Source organism: Pristis pectinata, chromosome 20 (assembly GCF_009764475.1).
Source record: "Pristis pectinata isolate sPriPec2 chromosome 20, sPriPec2.1.pri, whole genome shotgun sequence".
Lineage (NCBI taxonomy): Eukaryota > Metazoa > Chordata > Chondrichthyes > Rhinopristiformes > Pristidae > Pristis > Pristis pectinata.
Genome location: NC_067424.1, coordinates 5,445,208 through 5,468,320, shown reverse-complemented (window position 1 = coordinate 5,468,320; position 23,113 = coordinate 5,445,208). Strand labels below are relative to the sequence as shown.

General features: G+C 48.1%; 1 protein-coding gene across 1 annotated transcript; it reads left to right on the top strand.

The window, feature by feature from the left end:
- Positions 1-1,075: 1,075 nt before the first annotated feature.
- Positions 1,076-22,141, top strand: bysl (bystin-like). Its single transcript, XM_052035136.1, is given in 8 exon segments — positions 1,076-1,441; positions 7,572-7,737; positions 9,699-9,837; positions 12,781-12,826; positions 12,829-12,913; positions 14,172-14,332; positions 18,405-18,507; positions 20,379-22,141. Coding segments are annotated over 8 exon segments (1,323 nt in total). The 5' UTR covers positions 1,076-1,161; the 3' UTR covers positions 20,722-22,141.
- Positions 22,142-23,113: the final 972 nt, after the last annotated feature.

Below are 23,113 nucleotides of genomic sequence, written 5' to 3'. Positions count from 1 at the left end.
TGTCAGTGGTAGGGAGGGCTGTGCCCATGACAGACCGGGCTGTGTCCGCTACTCTCTGCGTTTGAATTGCCGTACCAGGCCATGAAAGTTTGAGGTGTGCAAAACTAAATATAAAAACTGAGGATGTTGGAAGCCTTGAACAAAAACAGAAAACGGTATAAGCAGTCAGCAGGTCAGGCAGTATTTGTATAATTGGGATTGGAATTGGTACAGTAAAGAACTTATCTTGCATACCGTTCATACAGATCAATTCATCACACAGGGCAATTGAGGGAGTACAGGGTAAAACAATAAAAGAATGCAGAATAAAGTGTTAAAGTTACAGAGAAAGTGCAGTGCAGGTAGACAATAAGGTGCAAAGTCATAATGAAGTAGATTGTGAGGTTGAGAGTCCGTTTTATTGTATTAGAAAGGAGAAACAGTTAACATTTTGGGTTCTGGACCCTTTGTCAGAACTGCGAAAGAGAGAAAAGTAAGTTAGAGACACAACAGATTGCAGATGCTGGCAAACAATCTGCTGGAGGAATGTCAGGGGTAAGTTTTTTACACAGAGAGTGGTGGGTGCGTGGAACGCACCGCTGGCAGAGGTTGTGGGGGCAGATACATTTAAGAGACTCTTAAATAGCCACATGAATGATAGAGAAGTGGAGGGCTATGTGGGAGGGAAGGGTTAGATAGATCTTAGAGCAGGATAAAATGTCGGCACAACATTGTGGGCCGAAGGGCCTGCACTGTGCTGTAGTGCCGGATGTTCTAACACCATTGGTGGCGGGAATGGAATCCGAAGGGTTCACCACCCTCTGATTGCTCTTCCGCTCAGTCCTGTGAACAAGCCGCGCAACAGATACAGGGAAGGGTGGAGATGCTGGGCAGGTCGCGCAGCGTCTGCGGGGAGAGAAACACAGCGAAGGGGGGAGATCGGTCACCTGGTCACTGCAGTGGGGGGGGGGGGGGGGGGTTGCATCATCGGCGGATACATTCGGCGCAGGCGCAGTGTCCCCCGGACCCACGTGGGCGACGAGTCGTTGTTGCAACATCGGCTGATACATTGCGCGCAGGCGCAGTGCGGCAACACCGAGTCGATACATTGCGCGCAGGCGCAGTGCCGCGGGCCCACGTGGGGCGCTGAGCTGCCGGGACCCCGGGCTTGGGTGCGGCACCATGCCGAAAGCGAAGGCGGCCAAGGGCGGCCAGGCTCCCCGGGGCCGGGGCTTGGGCCTGGCCGAGCAGATACTGCAGGGCGACGCGGTGAAGCCACTCGGCCGCCAGAAGGAGCGGCACCGCAGGCAGGAGGCCCGGGCCCAGGACCGGGACCGGGAGGAGTACGTGGACGCCCGGCTGAGCCGCAGGATCCTGGAGCAGGCCCGAGCGCAGCAGGAGGAGCTGGAGGCCGAGCACGGCGGCGGCGGCCCGGGCAGCAGCGCCAAGACCACCGTGCTGGGTGGGTGCCTGAGGCCCGGGGGTGGGGGTAGTGATGGTGGGTGCCTGAGGCCCGGGGGTGGGGGTGGGTGCCTGAGGCCCGGGGGGTGGGGGTAGTGATGGTGGGTGCCTGAGGCCCGGGGGTGGGGGTAGTGATGGTGGGTGCCTGAGGCCCGGGGGTGGGGGTGGGTGCCTGAGGCCCGGGGGTGGGGGTAGTGATGGTGGGTGCCTGAGGCCCGGGGGTGGGGGTGGGTGCCTGAGGCCCTGGGTGGGGGTGGTGGTGGGTGCCTGAGGCCCGGGGGGTGGGGGTAGTGATGGTGGGTGCCTGAGGCCCGGGGTGGTGGTGGTGGTGGGTGCCTGAGGCCCGGGGGTGGGGGTAGTGATGGTGGGTGCCTGAGGCCCGGGGGGTGGGGGTGGTGGGTGCCTGAGGCCCGGGGGGTGGGGGTGGTGGGTGCCTGAGGCCCGGGGGTGGGGGTAGTGATGGTGGGTGCCTGAGGCCCGGGGGTGGGGGTAGTGATGGTGGGTGCCTGAGGCCCGGGGGGGGGGGGTGGTGGGTGCCTGAGGCCCGGGGGTGGGGGTAGTGATGGTGGGTGCCTGAGGCCCGGGGGGTGGGGGTGGTGGGTGCCTGAGGCCCGGGGGTGGGGGTAGTGATGGTGGGTGCCTGAGGCCCGGGGGGTGGGGGTGGTGGTGGTGGTGGTGGGTGCCTGAGGCCCGGGGTGGGGGTGGTGGTGGTGGGTGCCTGAGGCCCAGGGTGGGGGTGGTGGTGGGTGCCTGAGGCCCGGGGTGGGGGTGGTGGTGGGTGCCTGAGGCCTGGGGGGGGGGGGGGAGAGAGAGAGAGAAGACACCCTGCTATAGGAAGGGTGTCAATAAACTGGACAGAGTGCAAAAAAAAAGATGTATGAGGGATGTCACCAGGACTGGAGAGATTGGGATATGAGGATAGACTGGGTCTCTTTTCCCTGGAGTGTGGGAAGGCTGAGTGGTGAGTTAAAGAGGTTTATAAAATCATGAGGGTTCATAAAAACACAAAGTGAATAACCAGCCTCTTTCTCAGAGGGTAGGGGAGTCCAAAACCGGAGGGCACGGATTTGAAGAGAGGCGGGAAAGAATTTAAAGGGTGCTGAGGGGCAACGTTTCCCCACGGGGGTGGGGGGAAGGTGGTGGGTAGATGGAGCAAGCTGTCAGAGGAAGCGGTAGAGTTCGGTATAATTACAACACTTAAAAGGCATTTGGACAGGCACAACGGTAGGATATCGGCTAAACGACAGCAAATGGGACTAGCCCAGTTTGGCAACTTGGTCAGCATGGATGAGTTGGGCCGAAGGGCCTGCTTCAGTGCTGTATTGATCTATGACTCTGACTAAATGGGATTTAGGAGAGTGGGAGAGCGATGGGGGAATGGACTCTTACACAGAACATAAGACCCAATTAAGATAATAGTTTCCAGATGCACTAGAGGGCTTTCCATGGTTAACAGAAAACAGAACAGCACAGGAACAGGCCCTTTGGCCCACCACGTCTGTGCCGACCACGATGCCAATTTAAACTGCACAACTGCCTGCATATGGTCGATATCCCTCTATTCCCTGCCTGTTCATGAACCTATCTAAATGCCTCTTAAATGTTGATCTCATTTCTGTGTCCACCTGCTCTCCTGGCAGTGTGTTCCAGGCACCCACCACCCTGTGTATATTAAACAAAAAGTTGCCTTGCACATCTCCTTTAAATTCTCCCCCTCCCACCTTAAACCTGTGCCCTCTAGTATTTGACATTTCCACCCTGAGAACAAGACTCTGCCTTTCTACCAGATGCAGGGAGTTGACCCGGAGCGTTGACAATTCCTTTCCTCCCACAGATGCTGCCTGACCCATTGAGTTCCTCCAGCAGGTTGTTTATTACTTTGGTTGTCTACTCTGTCTACGGCTCTCATAATTTCATGTACTTCTCAGACATAGAAGATTAACATCTCCTCCTCACTGACAATCAACATAGGTGCACCTCAAGGATGTGTGCTTAGCCCACTGCTCAACTCTCTCTACACTCATGACTGTGTAGCTAGGCACAGTTCAAACGCCATCTATAAATTCACCAATGACAGAATTGTTGTTGGCAGAATCCCAGATGGTGATGTGGTGTATTACCGATCTGCACTGACAGTGGTCTCTCTATAAGGAAGATGAGCATCCAGTAGCAGAGGGAGATACAGAGGCCCAGGTTTTGAAGCTTGGTGATCTGTACTTCCTTCGCACTCCAAATTGCAGGGAGTAAGACAACCAGTGTTAAAGTCTGGAAGAGTGATTTCATTTGCTGCCAAATTCTTTTCAGTCCCTGGGATCACTTTTGCTCTGTGCTGTAACAGAGCAAATCCTTCTGCATTGTGTCTGTACTGCAGGGATTTACCCATTACGTTTAATTTCTGGAGCAAACAAAAAACAAACCTTTGGAGCATCCCAGCAGGTCAGGCAGCATCTGTGGAGCCGATGTTTCGGGTCGAGTCCCCTCAGCTGGACTGTGGAGGGGGAGGGGTGAGACGGGGGTCTGAAGGTGTTGGGTGCACCGAGGAGGGGTGAGGGATGATGGGCAGATGGGATTGGTTGAGGGGTAAGCATTGGTCAGAACACTGCAGAAAGCTGACGTAGACTTGTTCAAAGGAACAGGGTTAACTACACCCACCTGAGAAGGCAGGTTTAATGGCTGCAGCAGCTGTTTAATATCAGGATTTAAGTGTCAGCTTAGTTTTTTTGGCATCTGAAATGGAGTTTGAACCTATAACCTTTGGACATATTGAGCCATTGCTGATGTGGAGAGAGGTCAAGATGCCACACTCTGTGGGTTATGAGAAAATACGACCATTGGCAGAATGGGCAAAGAAGTGGCGGATGGAATACAGAGTAGGGAAGTGTACGGTCATGCACTCCTGTAGAAGGAATAAAGACTAACACTATTTTCTAAACGGGGAACAAATTCAGAAATCGGATGTGCAAAGGGTCTTGGGAGTCCTAGTGCAGGATTCCCTGAAGGTTAACTTGCAGGTTGAGTTGGTAGTAAGGAAGGCAAATGCAATGTTAGTATTCATTTCGAGAGGACCAGAATATAAAAGCAAGGATGTAATGCTGAGGCTTTATAAGGCGTTGGTCAGACCACATTTGGAGTATTGTGAGCCCCATATCTAAGGAAGGATGTGCTGGCATTGGAGAGGATCCAGAGGAGGTTTACAAGAATAATCCCAAGAATGAAAGGGTTAATGTATGAGGAGCGTTTGATGGCTCTGGGACTGTACTTGCTGGTGTTTAGAAGGATGAGGGGGGATCTCATTGAAACTACCAAATATCGAAAGGCCTGGATAGAGTGGACATGGAGACGATGTTTCCAGTAGTGGGAGAGTCTGGGACCAGAGGGCACAGCCTCAGCATAGAAGGGCATCCCTTTAGAACAGAGATGAGGAGGAATTTCTTTAGCCAGAGGGTGGCGAATCTGTTGAATTCGTTGCCACAGACGGCTGTGGAGGCCAAGTCATTGGGTGTATTTAAAGCAGAGGTTGATAGGTTCTTGAATAGTAAGGGTGTCAAAGGTCACGGGGAGAAGGCAGGAGAATGGGGTTGAGAGGGGAAAATAAATCAGCCATGATCGAATGGCAGAGCAGACTTGATGGGCCAAATGGCCTAATCCTGCTCCTATGTTTTATGGTCTTATGAACTTCTATTAAAAAGAGGTACAGTTGCTCTGTATTAATTTTAGTGAACAGAGAAGGAAATTCGAGCTTTCTCTCAAAACCTCCCAGAAAAAAATGCAGCATTCTCTCTGATTCTTGGGAGTTCCCCGGGTTGTGTCCACTCAAAGTGAAGAAGGCGTCACAGGTAGACAGGGTGGTGAAGGTGGTGTTTGGCTCGCTGGCCTTCATCAGTCGGGGCACTGAGTACAAGAGGTGGGCCATTATGTTGCCATTGTACAAGACGTTGGTGAGGCCACACCTGGAGTATTGTGTAAAGTTTTGGTTACGCTGTTATAGGAAAGACATTATTTAAGTTGGGAAGAGTTCAAAGAAGACTTACGAGGATATGGTCGGAACTCAAGGGACTGGGTTATAGGGAGAGGTTGAGCAGGCTAGGACTTTATTCCTTGAGTGTGGGAGACTGAGAGGTGTATGAAATCCTGAGGGGCGTAGATAGGGTGAATGCACTCAGTGTTTTTCCTAGTAAAAGGGAACCAAAAACTAAAAGGCATAGGTTTAAGGCGAGAAGGGAAAAACTTAAAAGGGGCCTGAGAGGTAACGTCTTCACACAGAGGGTGAAGACATTACCTCTCAGGTATCTTCACATGCCTTGAATCCAGGTGTCAGGAGCACACAGAAACTAATGGAAGGATCTCGCTGCCTCACAAACTATCCACCGTCCACCCTATTGAGCCCAACCATGGCAAACTCTGCGGGTGCCACATCAGTCTCATCTCCAAACCCACAGAGCCAGAGCAGCAGCAGGTCATCCTCGATCCCAAGGAAGAAGATTAACTTCAGCAAATTGGCAGCTCAGTCTGTGACACATCCCCATTCCCGCTGCAACTGCAGGAGCAGAGAATACTCTGACACCTCCAGAAGTTTGTTTCCATAGAATTCCAATGTAACTTTCCATAGAATTTCCAATGTAACTGCACTGTGTGATGAATTGACCTGTACCATCGGTATGCAAGACAAGTTTTTCACTGTACCTTGGTACAAGTGACAATAATAAACCAATTCCAATACCAAACATACAGGAGGTCACAGGCTGACCTTTGGTAAAGGATGGAAGATCTATTGGTATATTATTGTCACTTGTACCAAGGTACAGTGAAAAACTTGTCTTACAAACCGATCATACAGGTCAATTCATTACACAGTGCAGTTACATTGGGTTAGTACAGAGTGCATTGAGGTAGTACAGGTAAAAACAATAATACATACCACCATTGTAGGCTGTATCTCAAACAGTGATGAGTCGGAGTACAGGAAGTAGAGAGCTTAGTGACATGGTGTCATGACAACAACCTTTCCCTCAATGTCAACAAAAGAGCTGGTCATTGACATCAGGAAATGGGGCGGTGTACATGCACCTGTCTACATCAATGGTGCTGAGGTTGAGAGGGTTGACAGCTTCAAGTTCCTGGGAGTGAACATCACCAACAACCTGTCCTGGACAAACCACGTGGATGCCATGGCCAAGAAAGCTCACCAGCACCTCTACTCCCTCAGGAGGCTAAAGAAATTTGGTTTGTCCCCTTTGACTCTCATCAACTTTTACTGATGCACCATAGAAAGCACCCTATCAGGATGTATCACGGCTTGGTACGTCAACTGCTCTGCGCAAGACCGCAAGAAGCTACAGAGAGTTGTGGACACAGCCCAACGCATCATGGACACCAGTCTCCCTTCCTTGGACTCTGTCTTTACCTCTCGTCTTGGTGAAGCAGCCAGCATAATCAAAGACCCCACCCACCTGGGACATTCTCTCTTCTCTCCTCTTCCATCAGGTAGAAGATACAGGAGCCTGAGGGCACGTACCACCAGACTTAAGGACAGCTTCTACCCCACTGTGATAAGACGACTGAACGGTTCCCTTATACAATGAGATGGACTATGATCTATGACCTCACGATCTACCTTGTTGTGACCTTGCACCTTATTGCACTGCACTTCCTCTGTAGTTGTGACACTTTACTCTGTACTGTTAGTGTTTTTTTTACCTATGCTACATCAATGCACTCTACTAACTTAACATAACTGCACTGTGTAATGAATTGAGCTGTACGATCGGTTTGTAAGAGAAGTTTTTCACTGTACCTCGGTACAAGTGACAATAATAAATCAATACCAATACAGAGTAAAGTGTCACCGCTACAGAGAAAGTGCAGTGCAATAAGGTGCAAGGTCACAACAAGGTAGATTATGAGGTCAGAGTCCATCTCATCGTATAAGGGAACTGTTCAATAGTCTTATCACAGTGGGATAGAAGCTGTCCTTAAGTCTGGTGGTACGTGCCCTCAGGGTTCTGTATCTTCTACCTGATGGGAGAGGAGAGAAGAGAGAATGACCTGGGTGGGTGGGGTCTTTGATTATGTTGATTAGACAACAGCCCAGGGGGAGAAGCTGCTAAATCTGCACATGTTTTCTTTTCCAGGCTCAAGTTCAAAGGGTAAAGATTCTGACTGCGATTCGGACGATGAGTGGCCAACACTGGAGAGCGCGGCTGCGATTACGAAGGAAGGCTACAGCGAGGAAGTCGTCGTGAACCCAGAGGATGAGGCGGCAATAGATATGTTCATGAACAAAAATCCTCCACTGAGGTAACGTCCTAAAGTAATTGCTGTGTCACGGGAGGGGGAATGGAGGTATATCAGCTTCCAGGAAACGCTTGCTTCTGTGTTGCTGACATTAGTGAAAAGGGATTTGACCTTTGCCTGTTGGAAGAGCTGTAGGGTGCAGGGTGGGGATCTGAGGGTTTTTCCACACACACGGTGGTAGATAAATGGAATGAGCTGCCAGAGGAAGTGGTGGAGGAGGGAACAGTCACAGCATTTTAAAAAGCATTTGGATGGGTACAGGTCCTCCGCGGGTTATGAACCCTCAACTTGTGGACAGCCGGTACATACTAGCGTTTGGGAGTCCGGTAGGATGGATTTGCTGGCTGCTGTGGGGCTGTAGGCATCTCCCGCTGGGTGGGAGTGGGGCATTTCCCTGTGTCTCCTCTCCCCACCCCGAGCTGTAACAATCGGGGGGGGTGGGGGGGGGTGGGTGGGTTGCTGCTGGGTGGAGCTGAACAGGGCCGGGAGCACTGAGCAGACTTGCTCCGTCACTGAGTCGCTCTTCCCACGCCTGCTCGCTCTCTGGTCACAGCTGTTTCTGTGATCCTCTCCCACACACTGTCCTTTGTCTCTGACTTACGAGCAGCCCTCAGGAACGGGACCCTGTTGTAACCTGGGGCTGCCCGTACTGGGATGGATAAGGTGTAGATGGGGAGTGGACCTAATGCGGGCGAATGGGATAAGTGTAGATAGGCATCGCGGTCAGCATAGACAGGGTGGGCTGAACGGCCTGTTTCACTGCTGTGTTTCAATGATTCTATTTGGCCCATTTGCATCTGTGCAACCCAATTCCATCAGTCCCATGCAGGGTTTTGATCTGAAACAATGACCGCCACCCCCCACCCCCCCGAGATGCTGCTCGACCGGCTGTGTTCCTCCAGCAGGTCGTTTGTTGCTGCATCAGTCCTTTTCCCTCAGTTGCCTGGGTACCTCGTTGACTCTCTCTCACAGGACCTCCGCTCCCATTCGTCAGGGGTATGTTACAGGAGCCACACCTTTTGGGATGTGGGACGAAACTGGAGCACCCGGGGGAGACAGGAGAACATGCAAACTCCACACAGGCAGCCGGATTGAACCCGGGTCTCTGGTGCGATGAGGCAGCAGCACAACCTGCTCCCTTTGTGAAAGTGACCCCTGTTTAGCTGCGTTCGTCTCGTGCCTGCTTCATTCCAGGGCTGTTTTGATCATTGTCTTTCTTTCTTCCCATTACCTAGTGGGTGGGTGGGGAAGGGAGGGTCGGGGGGTGGGGAAGCAGATACAGTGGGGTTTGGACTCTAGAATAGCCAGGGAAGAGTCAGAAACTGTATTGGTTGAGACGAGAAGTAGAATGGGAGAGACACAGCCATGTGTGCACCAATATGAAGTGCAAGACGCAGACCGCAAAATAGTTTTATTCATTTTTCAGGATTTGGGCATTGTTCAAGAGCTCATATTTATTGCCCTTGAATTGAGGGCTCTGGCTGTGTCATGTCAGAATCAGGTTTATTGTCACTGACATGTCGTGAAATGTGTTGTTTTGCAGCAGCAGTACAGTGCAAGATATAAAAATTATTATAATTTACGTAAATAAGTAGTGCAAAAGAGGAATAATGAGGTAGGGTTCATGGACCGTTCAGGAATCTGATGGTGGAGGGGATAAAGCTGTTTCTGAATCATTGAGTGTGGGTCTTCAGGCTCCTGTACCTCCTCCCCGATGGTAGTAACAAGAAGGGGGCATGTTCCGGGTGGTGAGGGTCCTTAGTGATGGGTGCTACCTTCTTGAGGCACTGCCTCTTGAAGATGTCCTCGATGGCGGGAAGGGCATTTAAGAGTCATCCATATTGGCGAGTGTGGAGTTTCGTATCGGGCCAGACTGGGTAAAGACGGCAGATTCTCCATCTTGAAGGGCAGGTGTGGATGCGTTGTATACACCGGTCACGTAACTTTCTTGCTTTGCACTGAAGGCGCACTCTTGCCGACATCATCATGGAGAAGATTACAGAGAAGCAGACAGAAGTGCAGACAGCCATGTCGGAAATCTCTGGCCTACCGATGCCACAGCTCGACCCCAGAGTCGTGGAGGTGTACAAGGGTGTTCGTGAGGTAAAGGGTTCTGCAAAGTACGGCCGTCTCTGGGTTACAGGAGGGTTCTGTTTTTACAGAGGTCCTTAAGTCAATTTTGTCTGTAAGTCAGAAAATACACTAAATCACTCTACGGCATCACTACCTCTACAGTATCATAATGGATGGTATTGTTGAGGTTCAATTAACATGAAGATTTATTTATTGTTACCCCGCCTTGATACAATGGTACAGAATCGGGATGTCCCACGCTCAGTGGCAGGTTTCCATGGAGATACGAGAGATTCTGCAGATGCTGGAATCTGGAGCAACAAACACAAAGTGCTGGAGGAACTCAGCAGGTCAGGCAGCAGCTATAGAGGGAAATAAACAGTCACAGTGTTTCGGGTTGAGACCCTTCATCAGGACTGGAAAGGAAGAGGGAAGAAGCCAGCCAATCCTCCTTATTCCAGCTTCTGCCCTCTTCCTTTCCAGTCCTGATGAAGGGTCTCGACCTAAAACACTGTTTATTTCCCTCCATAGATGCTGCCTGACCTACTGAGTTCCTCCAGCATTTTGTGCAGGTTTCGATGGGCTTGAAGTATCAGTGGATCTCATTGTTTAATACAATATTGTTGCACAGGTATCAATAGAAGCCACTACCTTGTCAGTTTCCAAAGCAACTGTCTTAAGTGGTCTTCCGCGGTGAAACTTGCAGCCTGTGTTCTTAAGAGGCAATGGTCTCTGGTTACTGCAGGGATGCTACGTGTATACAGGTTTATTTTCCCAAGACTGATTCTTGTTTGAATTTAATGTTTATGGGAGCTTATTTTGTAAGGACGGGTGTTTATAAATTGGTTGTCTGTAACCCAGGGAGGGCCTGTAAGTGGTATCTCATTAATAATGGCAGTAGCATTACTTTTGTACCTCATGGGCTCCCATCCTGAGCAACATGCAAGATGCTGGAGGAACTCGGCAGATCAGGCAGCATCTGTGGAGGAAAATAGGCAACGTTTTGGGTTGAGACCATCTAGGTTGAAAGATGGGGTGGGGGGAGATGGCCAGTATAAAGGGGCGAAGCAAGAGCAGGCAGGTGATGGGTGGATCCAGGTGAGGAGGGGTGATAGGCAGATGGAGGGGGGAGAGAGTGGGAACAGAGACGGGCCGGGAGGTGACAGGTGGAGGCAACAAAAGGCTCCAGGTGGTGGAATCTGATAGGGGAGGGCTGAAAGTTAAGAGGTGAGGTAGCCAGTGTAAAACCGTGGAGGGAAGGGGTGGAGCAAGAGCTGACTCACTGAGTTCCTCCAGCACTTTGTGTTGCTCCGGACTCCAGCATCTTGTGTCTCCCTTCCTGACTGGGCATTTCTGTCGCATGTCAGCCAGGCCACCAGAGGGAGAGCTGTTTCTGACCTGAGTCTAACAGGACCCAACTCTATGTGGCTACCAGCTTGGGCTAGCTCAGGATAGTTAAACTCCGATAATCCAGCACGTTTGTGCTTTTTGGTGCTGGATGAACATTTTCCAAACTATTGGATGTTATTCCCTATTAATACCCCAACACATTTTAAAATTTTTTTAAGAAGTTGCACAGTTCTATAATAAACTTCCCAGTGAACCTGGTGTGTTTGAAGGGAAGGGCAAGAAATGGGACTCAGATCACTTTAAAGAGCGTGGGAAACAGGGCTCTAGTGAGTGGAAGGGAGCGTGGCAAACTTTACCCAGTGTGACAGGTGTTGGACCGCCGGAATTTGTGAACGGTCAGATACTGTCCTTGAAGTGTGTTGATCACGTGGGGGCAAGCCCGAAATAAAAACACGATGCTGTAAGCACTCAACAGGTCAGGCAGCATTTGTGAAGGGAAGAACAGTCAGCATTTCAGATCCAGGACCCTTTGAACTATCAAAAAGAAACTGATCTTATAGCAGAGGTGTGTAAAATCACGAGGGGCATAGAATGCACTCAGTCTTTTTCCCAGGGTTGGGGAATCAAGAACTAGAGGGCATAAGTTTAGGGCGAGAGAAGAGAGATTTAATAGGAACCCGAGGGGCAACTTTTTTTCCCAGAGGGTGGGGTTCGTATATGGAACGAGAGGAAGTGGTTGAGACGGGTAGATTAACAACATTTAAAAGGCATTCGGACAGGTATGTGGATTGGAAAGTTTTAGAAGGTTATGGGCCAAACGCAGGCAAATGGGACTAGCTTGGATGGGGCATCTTGGTTGGCATGGACCAGTTGGGCCAAAGGGCCTGTTTCCGTGCTGTATAACTTTATGATTCTAAGAGGAAAAACTAAGTTGCTTTCAGTAGGTGACTGGGTGGGAGAGGGGTGTATAGCACAAAGGGCTGTAGCCTCGATTCCTAATTAATGCCTGTGATAGCTGAGCAATCACCAGGAAAACTCCTCTCCTTCCACTTGTCCCTATGCTTTAGAAAGACGAGGAAAATAGTCAAGAAAAAATAATTGAAAAAGGGGTTGTTGTACAAATAGATACAAAATTGTTTTGGAATGGAAAATACCCATTCTGTTGCTTAAATTATGAACTTGCTCTCACTTTACAATAAATATGTTTCACTTATTACATCAACACTACAAATAAAATCTTCTTTCCTGTCCTGGGAAAATGGGTGAGGCAGTAACATTATGGAGGTGAACTTGTCAATGGCACTGATAGCAACAAATTGATGCCAATTTTCCCTTTTCTCTACCCCACGTCTTCTCGTGTCCTGGTAAAATCTTTGTGGTGATGCATTTGATGGGAGGGCAGCTTCGGGTGACTTGCTGGCATCCCTCCCTGCACTTTTTGTTAAAATGCTGCTTTGTTTTTCTATTGAACTATTATGATAACTAATTTTCAAACATGAGGTGTTCACTGTCCATTTTAAGGAAATTGAGTGCAGTTAATTAAAATATCCTTTAGAATATTTAAAAACTCAAGGTTATACTGGTAATCAGGCTTGGTAAATGTTTATATTTTGTTTATGAAAGGTACTATGCAAGTATAGAAGTGGGAAACTTCCAAAAGCCTTCAAGATTGTCCAGCGTTGTCGAACTGGGAGCAGATACTATACCTCACTGAACCAGAGAGCTGGTCAGCAGCAGCCATGTACCAGGCAACCAGGTGAGAGGCCAGCGTTTCTGTAACCCTTGAGAACCAGAGTTCTCTTTATTGTTCTTCCTCTCTTTGGCAGGTATACTTGGCTGCTGAGTCACTATTGGATTAAACAATGCAAGACCCCTTTCGGCCCATCATTCCTGTGCTGTGGAAGAGATGTTCAATTAGTTCTGCAGCCCTACTCTTTTTGTCTCCCAGCCCACAAGTGTAGATCTAATTCCCTTTTGTTTGAAAGTCTCCCATTCAGCTCGGCCAACCCAACTTCCAACAGATGAGAACTTGCCGTCATCTTCGATCTCTGTGTTTCTTGAGGAAGTGATGTAAATTCTTCAAATGCAAGTGATTACCTTCGTGGGGGAACATCTCTCCCCCTTACCTGGTCGGGTACCTGAGATCAGACCCACCTGTGTGGTTGACCCTCAAAGACCCCTCTGTGATAACCTAGCAAGGCCGCTCAGTTTGATGGTCAGTAGGGATGGGTGTTGAATGCTTAAATGTCGCCAGGGAGGGTCACGGAGGCAGATTAAATTGTGGCGTTCAAAGGGGAGCTGGATAAGTACTTGAATGGAGAGTGTGCAAGGCTGGTGGGGTGGTTTTGGCTGGATTACCCTCGCTTAGAGCTGCCACAGAATCGATGGGCCGAATAGTGTCCCTCCGTGCTATAGTGATTCTGTGGAGGTCCTGCACAATTGGGAAGGGTGTTGGTCTCCCTTCACCAATCCCTACCCAACGACTGTGGGAGAACCTTCGGGTGGACTGCAACCACTGAAAGCCACCTCAATGGAAGGAAGGGATGGGCAAATTATGCAGGCCTTGCCAGGGATGCCCACGTCCCATAAAATGGAATGAAATGCGCCTCCCCTTCTGCCGACGTGAGCCTTGCAGTGTGGACCTGGTCCTTTGGAAGTTGCCCTGTTGGGGGGGGGGGGTTAGTTGCTGGCGATACCTTTGATCAGTTCTCCCTGTCAGCTGTCTAGCTCGCAAAACTGCCACGTTACTGAAGCACCTTTTCTCATCTGTATCTTCAGAAATAAATGTAGTCTAAATGTCTATTTTGTTATGACCTTGCATCTTATAGTCTGCCTGCACTTTCTCTGTAACTGTAACACTGCATTGTGTTCTTGTTTTCCCTTGTACTGCCTCAATGCACTGTGTAATGGATTGATTTGTATGAACAGTTTGCAAGACAAGTTTGTTCGCTGTACCTTGGTACAAGTGACAACAATAAACCATTTACCTGACCCACCTCCATTGCATCTTGCAGGATCTTTTCTGCCAACCTGAAGGCCAAGATGGCCCAGAGGTTCTACAACTTGGTGCTTTTACCTCGAGTGAGGGATGACATTGTGGAATACAAACGCCTTAACTTCCACCTTTACATGGCCTTGAAGAAAGCGCTTTTCAAGCCTGGAGCCTGGTTTAAGGGTAAGTTGCCTCTTTCTGTTGAAGGCATGTGATGCATCTGATGTGGAGATTATAGTCCTTTTGGGCAATCGATAAATGAGTTCTGAAACTCTTACAACTTACTCCACAACAAGATGTCAATAAGCTTGAGAGAGTGCAGAGAAAATTTACACAGATGTTGTCAGGGAAAGGTTGTATAGGTTCAGACTTTATTCCCTGGAGCGCAGGAGAATGAGGGGAGATCTTATAGAGGTATACAAAATTGAGGGGTATAGATGGGTTGAATACATGCAGGCTTTTTCCCCTAAGGTTGTGTAAGTATAGAACTAGAGGACATAGGTTTAGGGTGAAAGGTGATATATATATATAAGGGAAATCTGAGGGAGAAACGACTTCACTCAGAGGGTGGTGCGAGTGTGGAACGAGCTGCCAGCAGAAGTGGTGGATGCAGGTTCAATTGTAACACTTAAGAGAAGTTTTGGATTGGTGCATGGATGGGAGGGGTTTGGAGGGATATGGTCCGGGTGCAGGTAGATGGGGGTAGGCAGAAGATTGGGTTGGCATGGACTAAGTGGCCTGTTTCTGTGCTGTAGTGCTCTGTGACTCTAAATTCACAGCACGTAATGAGGCCATTTGGGCCATTAGCGTAATTCAGTATGGAAATAGACCCTTCGGCCCAACTCGTCCATGCCGACTAAGATTCCCATCAAAGCCAGTCCCATTTGCCCGTGTTTGGCCCATATCCCTCTAAACCTTCCTATCCATGTACTTGTCCAAATGCCTTTTAAATGTTGTTAATGTACCTGCCTCAACCACTTCCTCTGGCAGCTCATTCCATATACAGACCATCCCCTGGGTGAAAAAGTTGCCCCTCTGGTTCCTATTAAATCTCTCACCATAGACCTATGTCCTCTAGTTCTTGAGTCCCCAACCTGGGGTATTCACCCTATCTATGCCCCTCATAATTTAATACACTTGTGCAGATTCTGACCAAATATAAAGTTATTTAGAGGCTAATTCCACTTCACAGTCCACACCCCATCAGGTCATCGAGTTGTACGGCAAGGAAACAGACCCTTGGGACCCAACCTGCCCATGCTGACCTGAGCTGGTCCCATTTACCTGCACTTGGCCCATATCCCTCAACCTTTTTTCTCTGTGTACCTGTCCAAATGTCTTTCAGTACCCACCTCTACCACTTTCTCTGGCAACTCGTTCTATACACCCACCATCTTCTGTGTGTGTGGGGGGGGGGGGGGGGGGGGGGGGGGGAAAGCCCACCCTTGAGTCCACTTTAAATCCTTCCTCTCACCTTGAACCTATGCCCACTCTAGTTTTGGACTCCCCTACCCCGGGAAAAAGACTGTTACCATCCACTTATCTATGGCCCTTATGATTTTACAAACCTCTATAAGGTCATCCCTCAGCCTCCTGTGCTCCTGTGAATAGAGTCCCAGCCTAAAGGTGGTAATATTTAAAACATTGGTAAATGTCATGAGTGCTTTTCATGCGCAGAATTCCAGACCCTGGCTACCCTTTTTGAATGGAAAAATGTTCTCGACAACTCTCATCTAATCCCTCCATCACTGTAAAATTCTGATCCACAGGTCTCATCTGCCAGTGCGGAGAGTACTAGATCTTGTTTTGCTTCAGTGACATCTCGTAAATGACCACATCCAACACTAGGCTGTTGCCGGAATATTTTGTAGCCTTCACTTAAAAGCACTGTGAATTTCAATAAATAAAAGAGGAAACATTTGCCTGGAGTCGGAAGAGGTAGGGGAGGTCCTTAATGAATACTTTGCTCCAGTATTCACTAGTGAGAGAGACCTTGACGTGTGTGAAGATGGCGTACAACAGGCTGATATGCTCGGGCATGTTGACATGAGGAAAGAAGATGTGCTGGAACATTTGAAAAACATTAGGATAGATAAGTCACCGAGGCCGGACGGGATACATCCAAGGTTAATACGGGAAGCTAGGGAAGAGATTGCTGCACCTTTGGCAATGACTTTTGCGTCCTCACTGGCCACTGGAGTAGTGCCAGATGATTGGAGGGTGGGATATGGTATTCCTTTGTTTAATAAAGAGAGTAGGATTAACCCTGGGAATTACAGACCAGTGAGTCTTACTTCAGTGGTGAGAAAATTACTGGAGAAGAGTCTTAGAGACAGGATTTACGGGCAGTTGGAGAAGTAGAGGCTGATTAGGGACAGTCAGCATAGCTTGTGAGGGGCAGGTTGTGACTCTTTGAGGATGTGATAAGCACGTTGATGAAGGTAGAGCAGTGGAAGTAGGGTACATGGATTTTAGTAAGGCATTTGATAAGGTTCCTCATGGAAGGTTTCATTCAGAAAAGTCAGGAGGCATGGGATCCAGGCCTCCTGGCTGTGTGGATTCAGAATTGGCTCACCCGTAGAAGGCTGGTGGTAGATGGAGCGTATTCTGACTGGAGGTCGGTGACCCAGTGGTGTCCGCAGGGATCTGTTCTGGGACCCCTGCTCTTTGTGATTTTTATAAATGACTTGGATGAGGATGTGGAAGGGTGGGTTAGTAATTTTGCAGATGACACAAAGGTTGGTGGTGTTGTGGGTAGTGTAGAAGGTTGCTGTAGGACATTGCTAGAATGCAGACCTGGGCTGAGAAGTGGCAGATGGAGTTCAACCCAGAAAAGTGTGAAGTGGTACACTTTGGAAGATCGAATTTGAAGGCAGAATACAAGATTAATGGCAGGACTCTTAGCAGTGTGGAGGAACAGAGGAATCTTGGTGTCCACATCCATAGATCCCTCAAGGTTGCTGCGCAGGTTGATAGGGTTGTTCAGAAGGTGTATAGTGTGTTGGCCTTCATCAGTTAGGGTATTGAGTTCAAGAGCCACAAGGTAATTTACAGCTCCATAGAACTCTGGTCCGACCACACTTGGAGTATTGTGTTCAGATCTGGTCGCCTCATTATAGGAAGGATGTGGAAGCTTTAGAGAGGGTGCAGAGGAGATTTACCAGGATGCTGCCTGGATTGGAGAGCATGTCTTATGAGGATAGGTTATGTGAGCTAGGGCTTTTCTCTTTGGAGGGAAGGAGGATGAGAGGTGACTTGATAGAGGTGTACAAGATGATAGGAGGCATAGATCGAGTGGACAGTCAGAGACTTTTTCCCAGGGTGGAAATGGCTAACACAAGGGGGCATAATTTTAAGGTGATTGGGGAAAGGTATAAGGGGGATGTCAGGGGTAAATTTTTTACACAGTGGTGTGTGTGTGGAACGCACTGCCGACAGAGGTTGTGGGGCAGATACATTAGGGACATTTAAGAGACTCTTAGATAGCCACATGAGGGAAGGGTTAGATAGATCTTAGAGCAGGATAAAATGTTGGCACAACATGGTGGGCCGAAGGGCCTCTACTGTGCTGTAGTGTTCTATGTTCCAAATAAAATCCCCTGTTCCATAGGGTCAGTGTAACGTGTTTTTCTGTTTCCTGTTCTCAGCTGGGAACTCATTTGGCCCTTTAAGTTTGGCCATTACCTGCAATAATGGCTGATCCTTCACTTCAATGTCATATTCCTGCTCTCTCTATAGCCTTTGGTATCTTTTCTGTGCAGAGATCTCTCCCCTTAAATGGTGGATTCACGAGCTAAGACACCAACTGGGATAATTGGTTAAAGATATCAGAAGAAACTAACCCCATCACTGCATCATGGCAGTGTGGTAAATTAATGTGTAATATTGAGGATGTTCTCTCTCTCTCTCATGTTATTAAATTCTTTCTCTAACTGTAACACTTTATTCTGCATTCTTTTATGGCTTTTCACTTGTACTACCTCAATGTACTGATGTGATGAAATGATCTGTATGGATGGCATGCAGAACAAAGTTTATCACTGTACCAATTATCAATTTACATTGATAGACCTGGACAACATGATTTTAGTGAGCAGAGCCTCACTTCCCAGGTCTGTCTTGGATGGGTCCATGGTCAACTCTCTCAAAATAATTTCTGAATTTCATTGAGCAAGAAAAAAACCTGGTTTACAAGCAAAAGGCAGGATTCGGTGCTCAACAGAGATATTAATTTTCCATTCTTTTCTCTCTGTAGGTATTCTACTTCCTCTGTGTGAGTCAGGCACATGCACATTAAGAGAGGCTATCATCATCGGCAGCATTTTGACCAAGTGCTCCATCCCCGTCCTCCATACCAGGTAACGGTTGCTCGGTGTGGGGCACAGGGCAGGCAAGGGAAGCGGTGCGTGTTAAAGGAGTGATCCTGGTGGGAGAACTCTCGGGGCATTTGCCTGCACCGAGGATGTTAGGTGCTGTCTATGACCGCATTTTGAAATTGTTCTCTCTTGTATCGCGTGAGCCTTTGCTCAACCCTTTGAATGTCGTCTCCTTTGGTGTTGTCTTGGTTTCGACAATAGCTGCACTTCTGTTTAGGGCGCTGTACGAATGCGAGTTGTTGTTCCTACAGTGAACATAGAATGGGACAGCGCTGGACAGGCCATTCGGCCCACGATGTTGTGCTGATCTTGATACCAATTGATACTAAATGTCCTCCTCCTGTGTATCATCCATATCCCTCACTCCCTTCATATCCATCTGTCTAAAAGCTCCATCAAACTGCCTGCTTCCACTACTACCCCGAGTAACCCATTCCAGGCACCCACCACTCTCTGGATTTTTAAAAAAAAACTTGCCCCTCATGTTGCCTTTAAACTTCTCTCCTCTACCCTTAAAAGTGTTCTATCCTTCTATCCTTTAGAAAAGATTCTGACTGTCTACCCTATCTATGCCCCTTGTAATTTTAAAAACTTCTTTCAGGTCTCCCCTTGGGCTCGGATGCTCTAGGAAGAACAGACGAAGTTTGTCCAACCTTTGCTGGTGGCTCATACCCTCTAATCCAGGCAGCATCCTGGTGGACCTCTTCTGCACCCTCTCCAAAGCCTCCACATCCTTCCTGTAATGGGGCGACCAGAACTGCACACAATACTCCTAGTGCAGTTTGACTAAAGTTTTGGTATTGCTGCAGCAGGACCTGTTTTATGCTCAACACCCCTACCAATGAAGGCAAGCATGCCGTATGCCCCCTGTACCACTTGCGTAGCCACTTCAGTGAACTATGGACCTGGACCCCAAGATCCCTCTGTACTTTGATGTTATTAAGGGGCCTACCATTAACTGTACACGTTCTCTTTTCATTTGACCTCCCAAAGTGTAACACCTCACACTTGCCCGGATTAAACTCCATCTGCCACTTTACCAGAACAGTTTTCTGGTTACACTCTGACCGGAACAGTTTTTTACGTCAGTAAATCTGGTGTGAAGCTCCTGGAGAGGATGCAGAGGAGGTTTGCTGGAATGAGGGTTGGGCTGGAGAGTTAGGGTACTTGGAACAAAGGAGGTTGAGGGCAGATTCTGGCGAGATGACGATGGGTTTAAAACAAAGCAAAACTGTTTCCATTAGGTGATGGCACAAGGACTGGACGCAGATTTAAGATTTTGATCAAGATTACAGAGTGAGAATGATCTGGAACGTAGTCATGTGGAAATGGAGGTGAACAATAAATTAGATGGACTCTTGAGGGAAATAAACCCGTAGGGTTATGGGGATAGAGCAAGTGAATGAGACTGATGGAGTCCATGCTGGCAGCAGTCCTGAGGGCCAAACGGCCTGTGTCCCGGAGCATTATGACACCCAGTTCAAAAACGAGCTCGCTGATGCCACCTTGAGGAGAATGAGGAATGGGCAATAATTGCCACTCTCAGCAATGCCCAGGAGATGTAGGTGAATGCATTGTAAAAATCAGCCATTTGCACTCTTGAATGATACTTCAGTGACATGAGAGAAACAACTAATTGCATTCATGACGTGCGTGTGTGTGTGCGCGTGTGTGTGCGTGCGCGTGTGCGCGTGCGCGTGCGTGTGCACAACACTAAAAATACAATTTTTCTGTCTGGTGGACAATCACATTAATTTCAGTAATTCAGATGATCCCTTTGCAGGCACATACATTTTCTGATCTGCTTTTGAGTTGCGTATTTACCTTTATTACGATCTTTCTTGCTTTAACAGTGCTGCAATGCTGAAGATTGCAGAGATGGAATATAACGGTGCAAACAGTATCTTCCTGCGACTGATGATTGACAAGAAATATGCTCTTCCTTTCCGAGTTATCGACGCGCTGGTTTTCCACTTCTTGCAGTTCAGGACTGACCAGCGAACGCTGCCCGTGCTGTGGCACCAGTGCCTGCTCACCTTTGCCCAGCGCTACAAGGAGGACTTGTCCTCCGAACAGAAGGACTCGTTGGTGGAACTGCTGAGGATTCATTGTCATCCAAGCATCTCTCCGGAGATCAGGCGTGAATTGGTCAACTCCAAGTCGAGGGACGTAGAAGTGGGAATGGCAGTGGAATGACTCCTTTGTGGTCCTTCCCTGCTGGTTTTGTGCTCTGGGTGAATAAATATCTGGATTTGAAGTAATACTGATCTAACCAATTAGCTTGGATTTCTATTTGATGTGGAGATCAATATCTCGTTATTAATTGATATGTTTTTATGTTGCCTTAATCCTTATGAAATGGTCATTTTACATAGTGCTCAAGCGTGCCTTGACACGACAGGTCCTCCCCAGGTTACAACAGGGTTCTGTTCCTGAGAGGTGTTCGTAAGGCACAGTTCAACAACAGTGTGTGAGAGAGGATCACAGAAACGGTGACAGGAGAGCGAGCAGGTGTGGCAAGTGTGGCCGCCAGCCGGCCTCACTGACTCGGTGAGCGAGTCTGCTCAGTGCTCCCGGCTCTGCTCATTGTTACAACTCTGGGTGTAGTGGTGAGAGAGAGAGAAAGCACATGAAAATTCCCTGTTCCCACCTAGCAGAAGATGCCTGCAGCCCCCACAGCACCTGGCAAATCCATCCCTCCAGCCTCCGGGTGTCCATAGATTGAGTGTTCGTAACCCAGAGAGGGGCTGTGCTTTGAAGAGTCTGAAGTCTAAATCACCAAAAATGCACATTATCTGGACAATTCTCACTGCATTTTGTGGGAGCTTAATCTGTGTGAATTGTGTTGTCTGCTTAATAACAACTACAGTTTGTATTTCCATCTACATAGCTGTAAACTGGTAAATTGTTTTATTATTTGTCACGTACTGAGGTGCAGTGAAAAACATTGTTTTGCAGGCTGTCCATACAGATCAATTCATTACACTGCAGTGAGGTAGTTTAAGGGAAAAAAATAATGCAGAATAAAGCGTTACAGTTACAGAGAAAGTGCAGGTAGACAATAAGGTGCAAAGCCATAATGAGGTAGATTGTGAGGTCAGGAGTCCATCTTATTGTACTATCATATCGTCTGGCCAGCGTTAGATACATGGAGTTATACAGCACAGAAACAGGACCTTCAGCCCAACTTGTCCCCAGTTATCCAAGTTAATCCACCGTAACCGTAAAACTAAAGTGATTTCCTCACAGGTGAGGGAACCAGGAAGCAGAGGAAAATCGGTCTTGGTCTTGGGTCAGTTGTTGCATTGACCCAGAGGTTCACGTTGCAACAAACTAGGCTGGCAAGTTACTTCATTCACTCTTGCACGTGATACTTTAAATTGACTTGGGTCTGTCCATGGAGAATATACCTTATTGTCGACCTGCACTGTACTTTCTCTGTAGCTGTGACACTTTACTCTGTACTGTTATTGTTTTTACCTGAACTACCTCAATACACTCTGTACTAACTCAATGTAATTGCACTGTGTAATGAATTGACCTGTACGATTGGTATGCAAGACAAGTTTTTCACTGTACCTCGGTACAAGTGACAATAATAAACCAATACCCATCATCAACTGCTGGTTCTTTCAAAAAAAAACAATTAACTGGCCATTTTGTCAAGTGTTTGTGGGGATTTCATCAGTTCCCTCAACAAATCACTAGATGTCTTAACTCAGCAGACTAGTTTGTAAAGTTTTCTGAAGCATCATTCCTAAGGCTATATAATCAGAAATCCCTTGAAGACGAGGAAAGGTTTGTCTTCTGAAGAATTAACATGTATACAGAAATGGATTGAAGTGTTCGCCACATCAGAATACACAACTAGATTAGTTGTTTGTCCAATTGATGTGTCCTGTGCAGATGCACAATTGGTGTTTTGGCTTTCATTCAGCAATCTTTAGTTCCCTGAATTCAGTGAGGACGCTACAATTATCAAGCACTTGGGATTAAAGAGTGAAATTAAATGTTGCTGCTTTGGTTTGTGGTGTGGAATGGACTGCTGTCAAGCTCCAGATGGGGTTTGATTGTGATGTTAAACATGAAGAAAGGCTGCCAGCTCTCACTGCTGCAACTTGTACATGAACAAAGGCCAGTTGGGTAAAGGGGTGAGGACAATAACTATGTACTGAATGGGAATCCACTGAGGCACCTGGTCCCCACAGGCAAGGCGAGTAATGCATGCAAATTGTACTGGCAGATCAGGAGACAGAGATGGGGGAAAAATTGAGGGAAATCTTTTTTGTGGAGGGAGTTTATGATCTGAAGTTTGCTACCTGCAAGGGTGGGGGAGCAGGGACCAATGAGATTCCTCAAGAGCCAGTGTTTGACAGGCTGCTTTTGTCATAATGAATTCTTTTATGGGCCTTGCTGACAAGATCAGCATTTACTTCTCATCCCTAATGTGGCACAGTAGTGTAGTGGTTAGCGTAACGCTATTACAGCGCCAGCGACCCGGGTTCAATTCCGGCCGCTGCCTGTAAGGAGTTTTGTACGTTCTCCCCATGTCTGTGGGTTTCCTCCCACATTCCAAAGACACATGGGG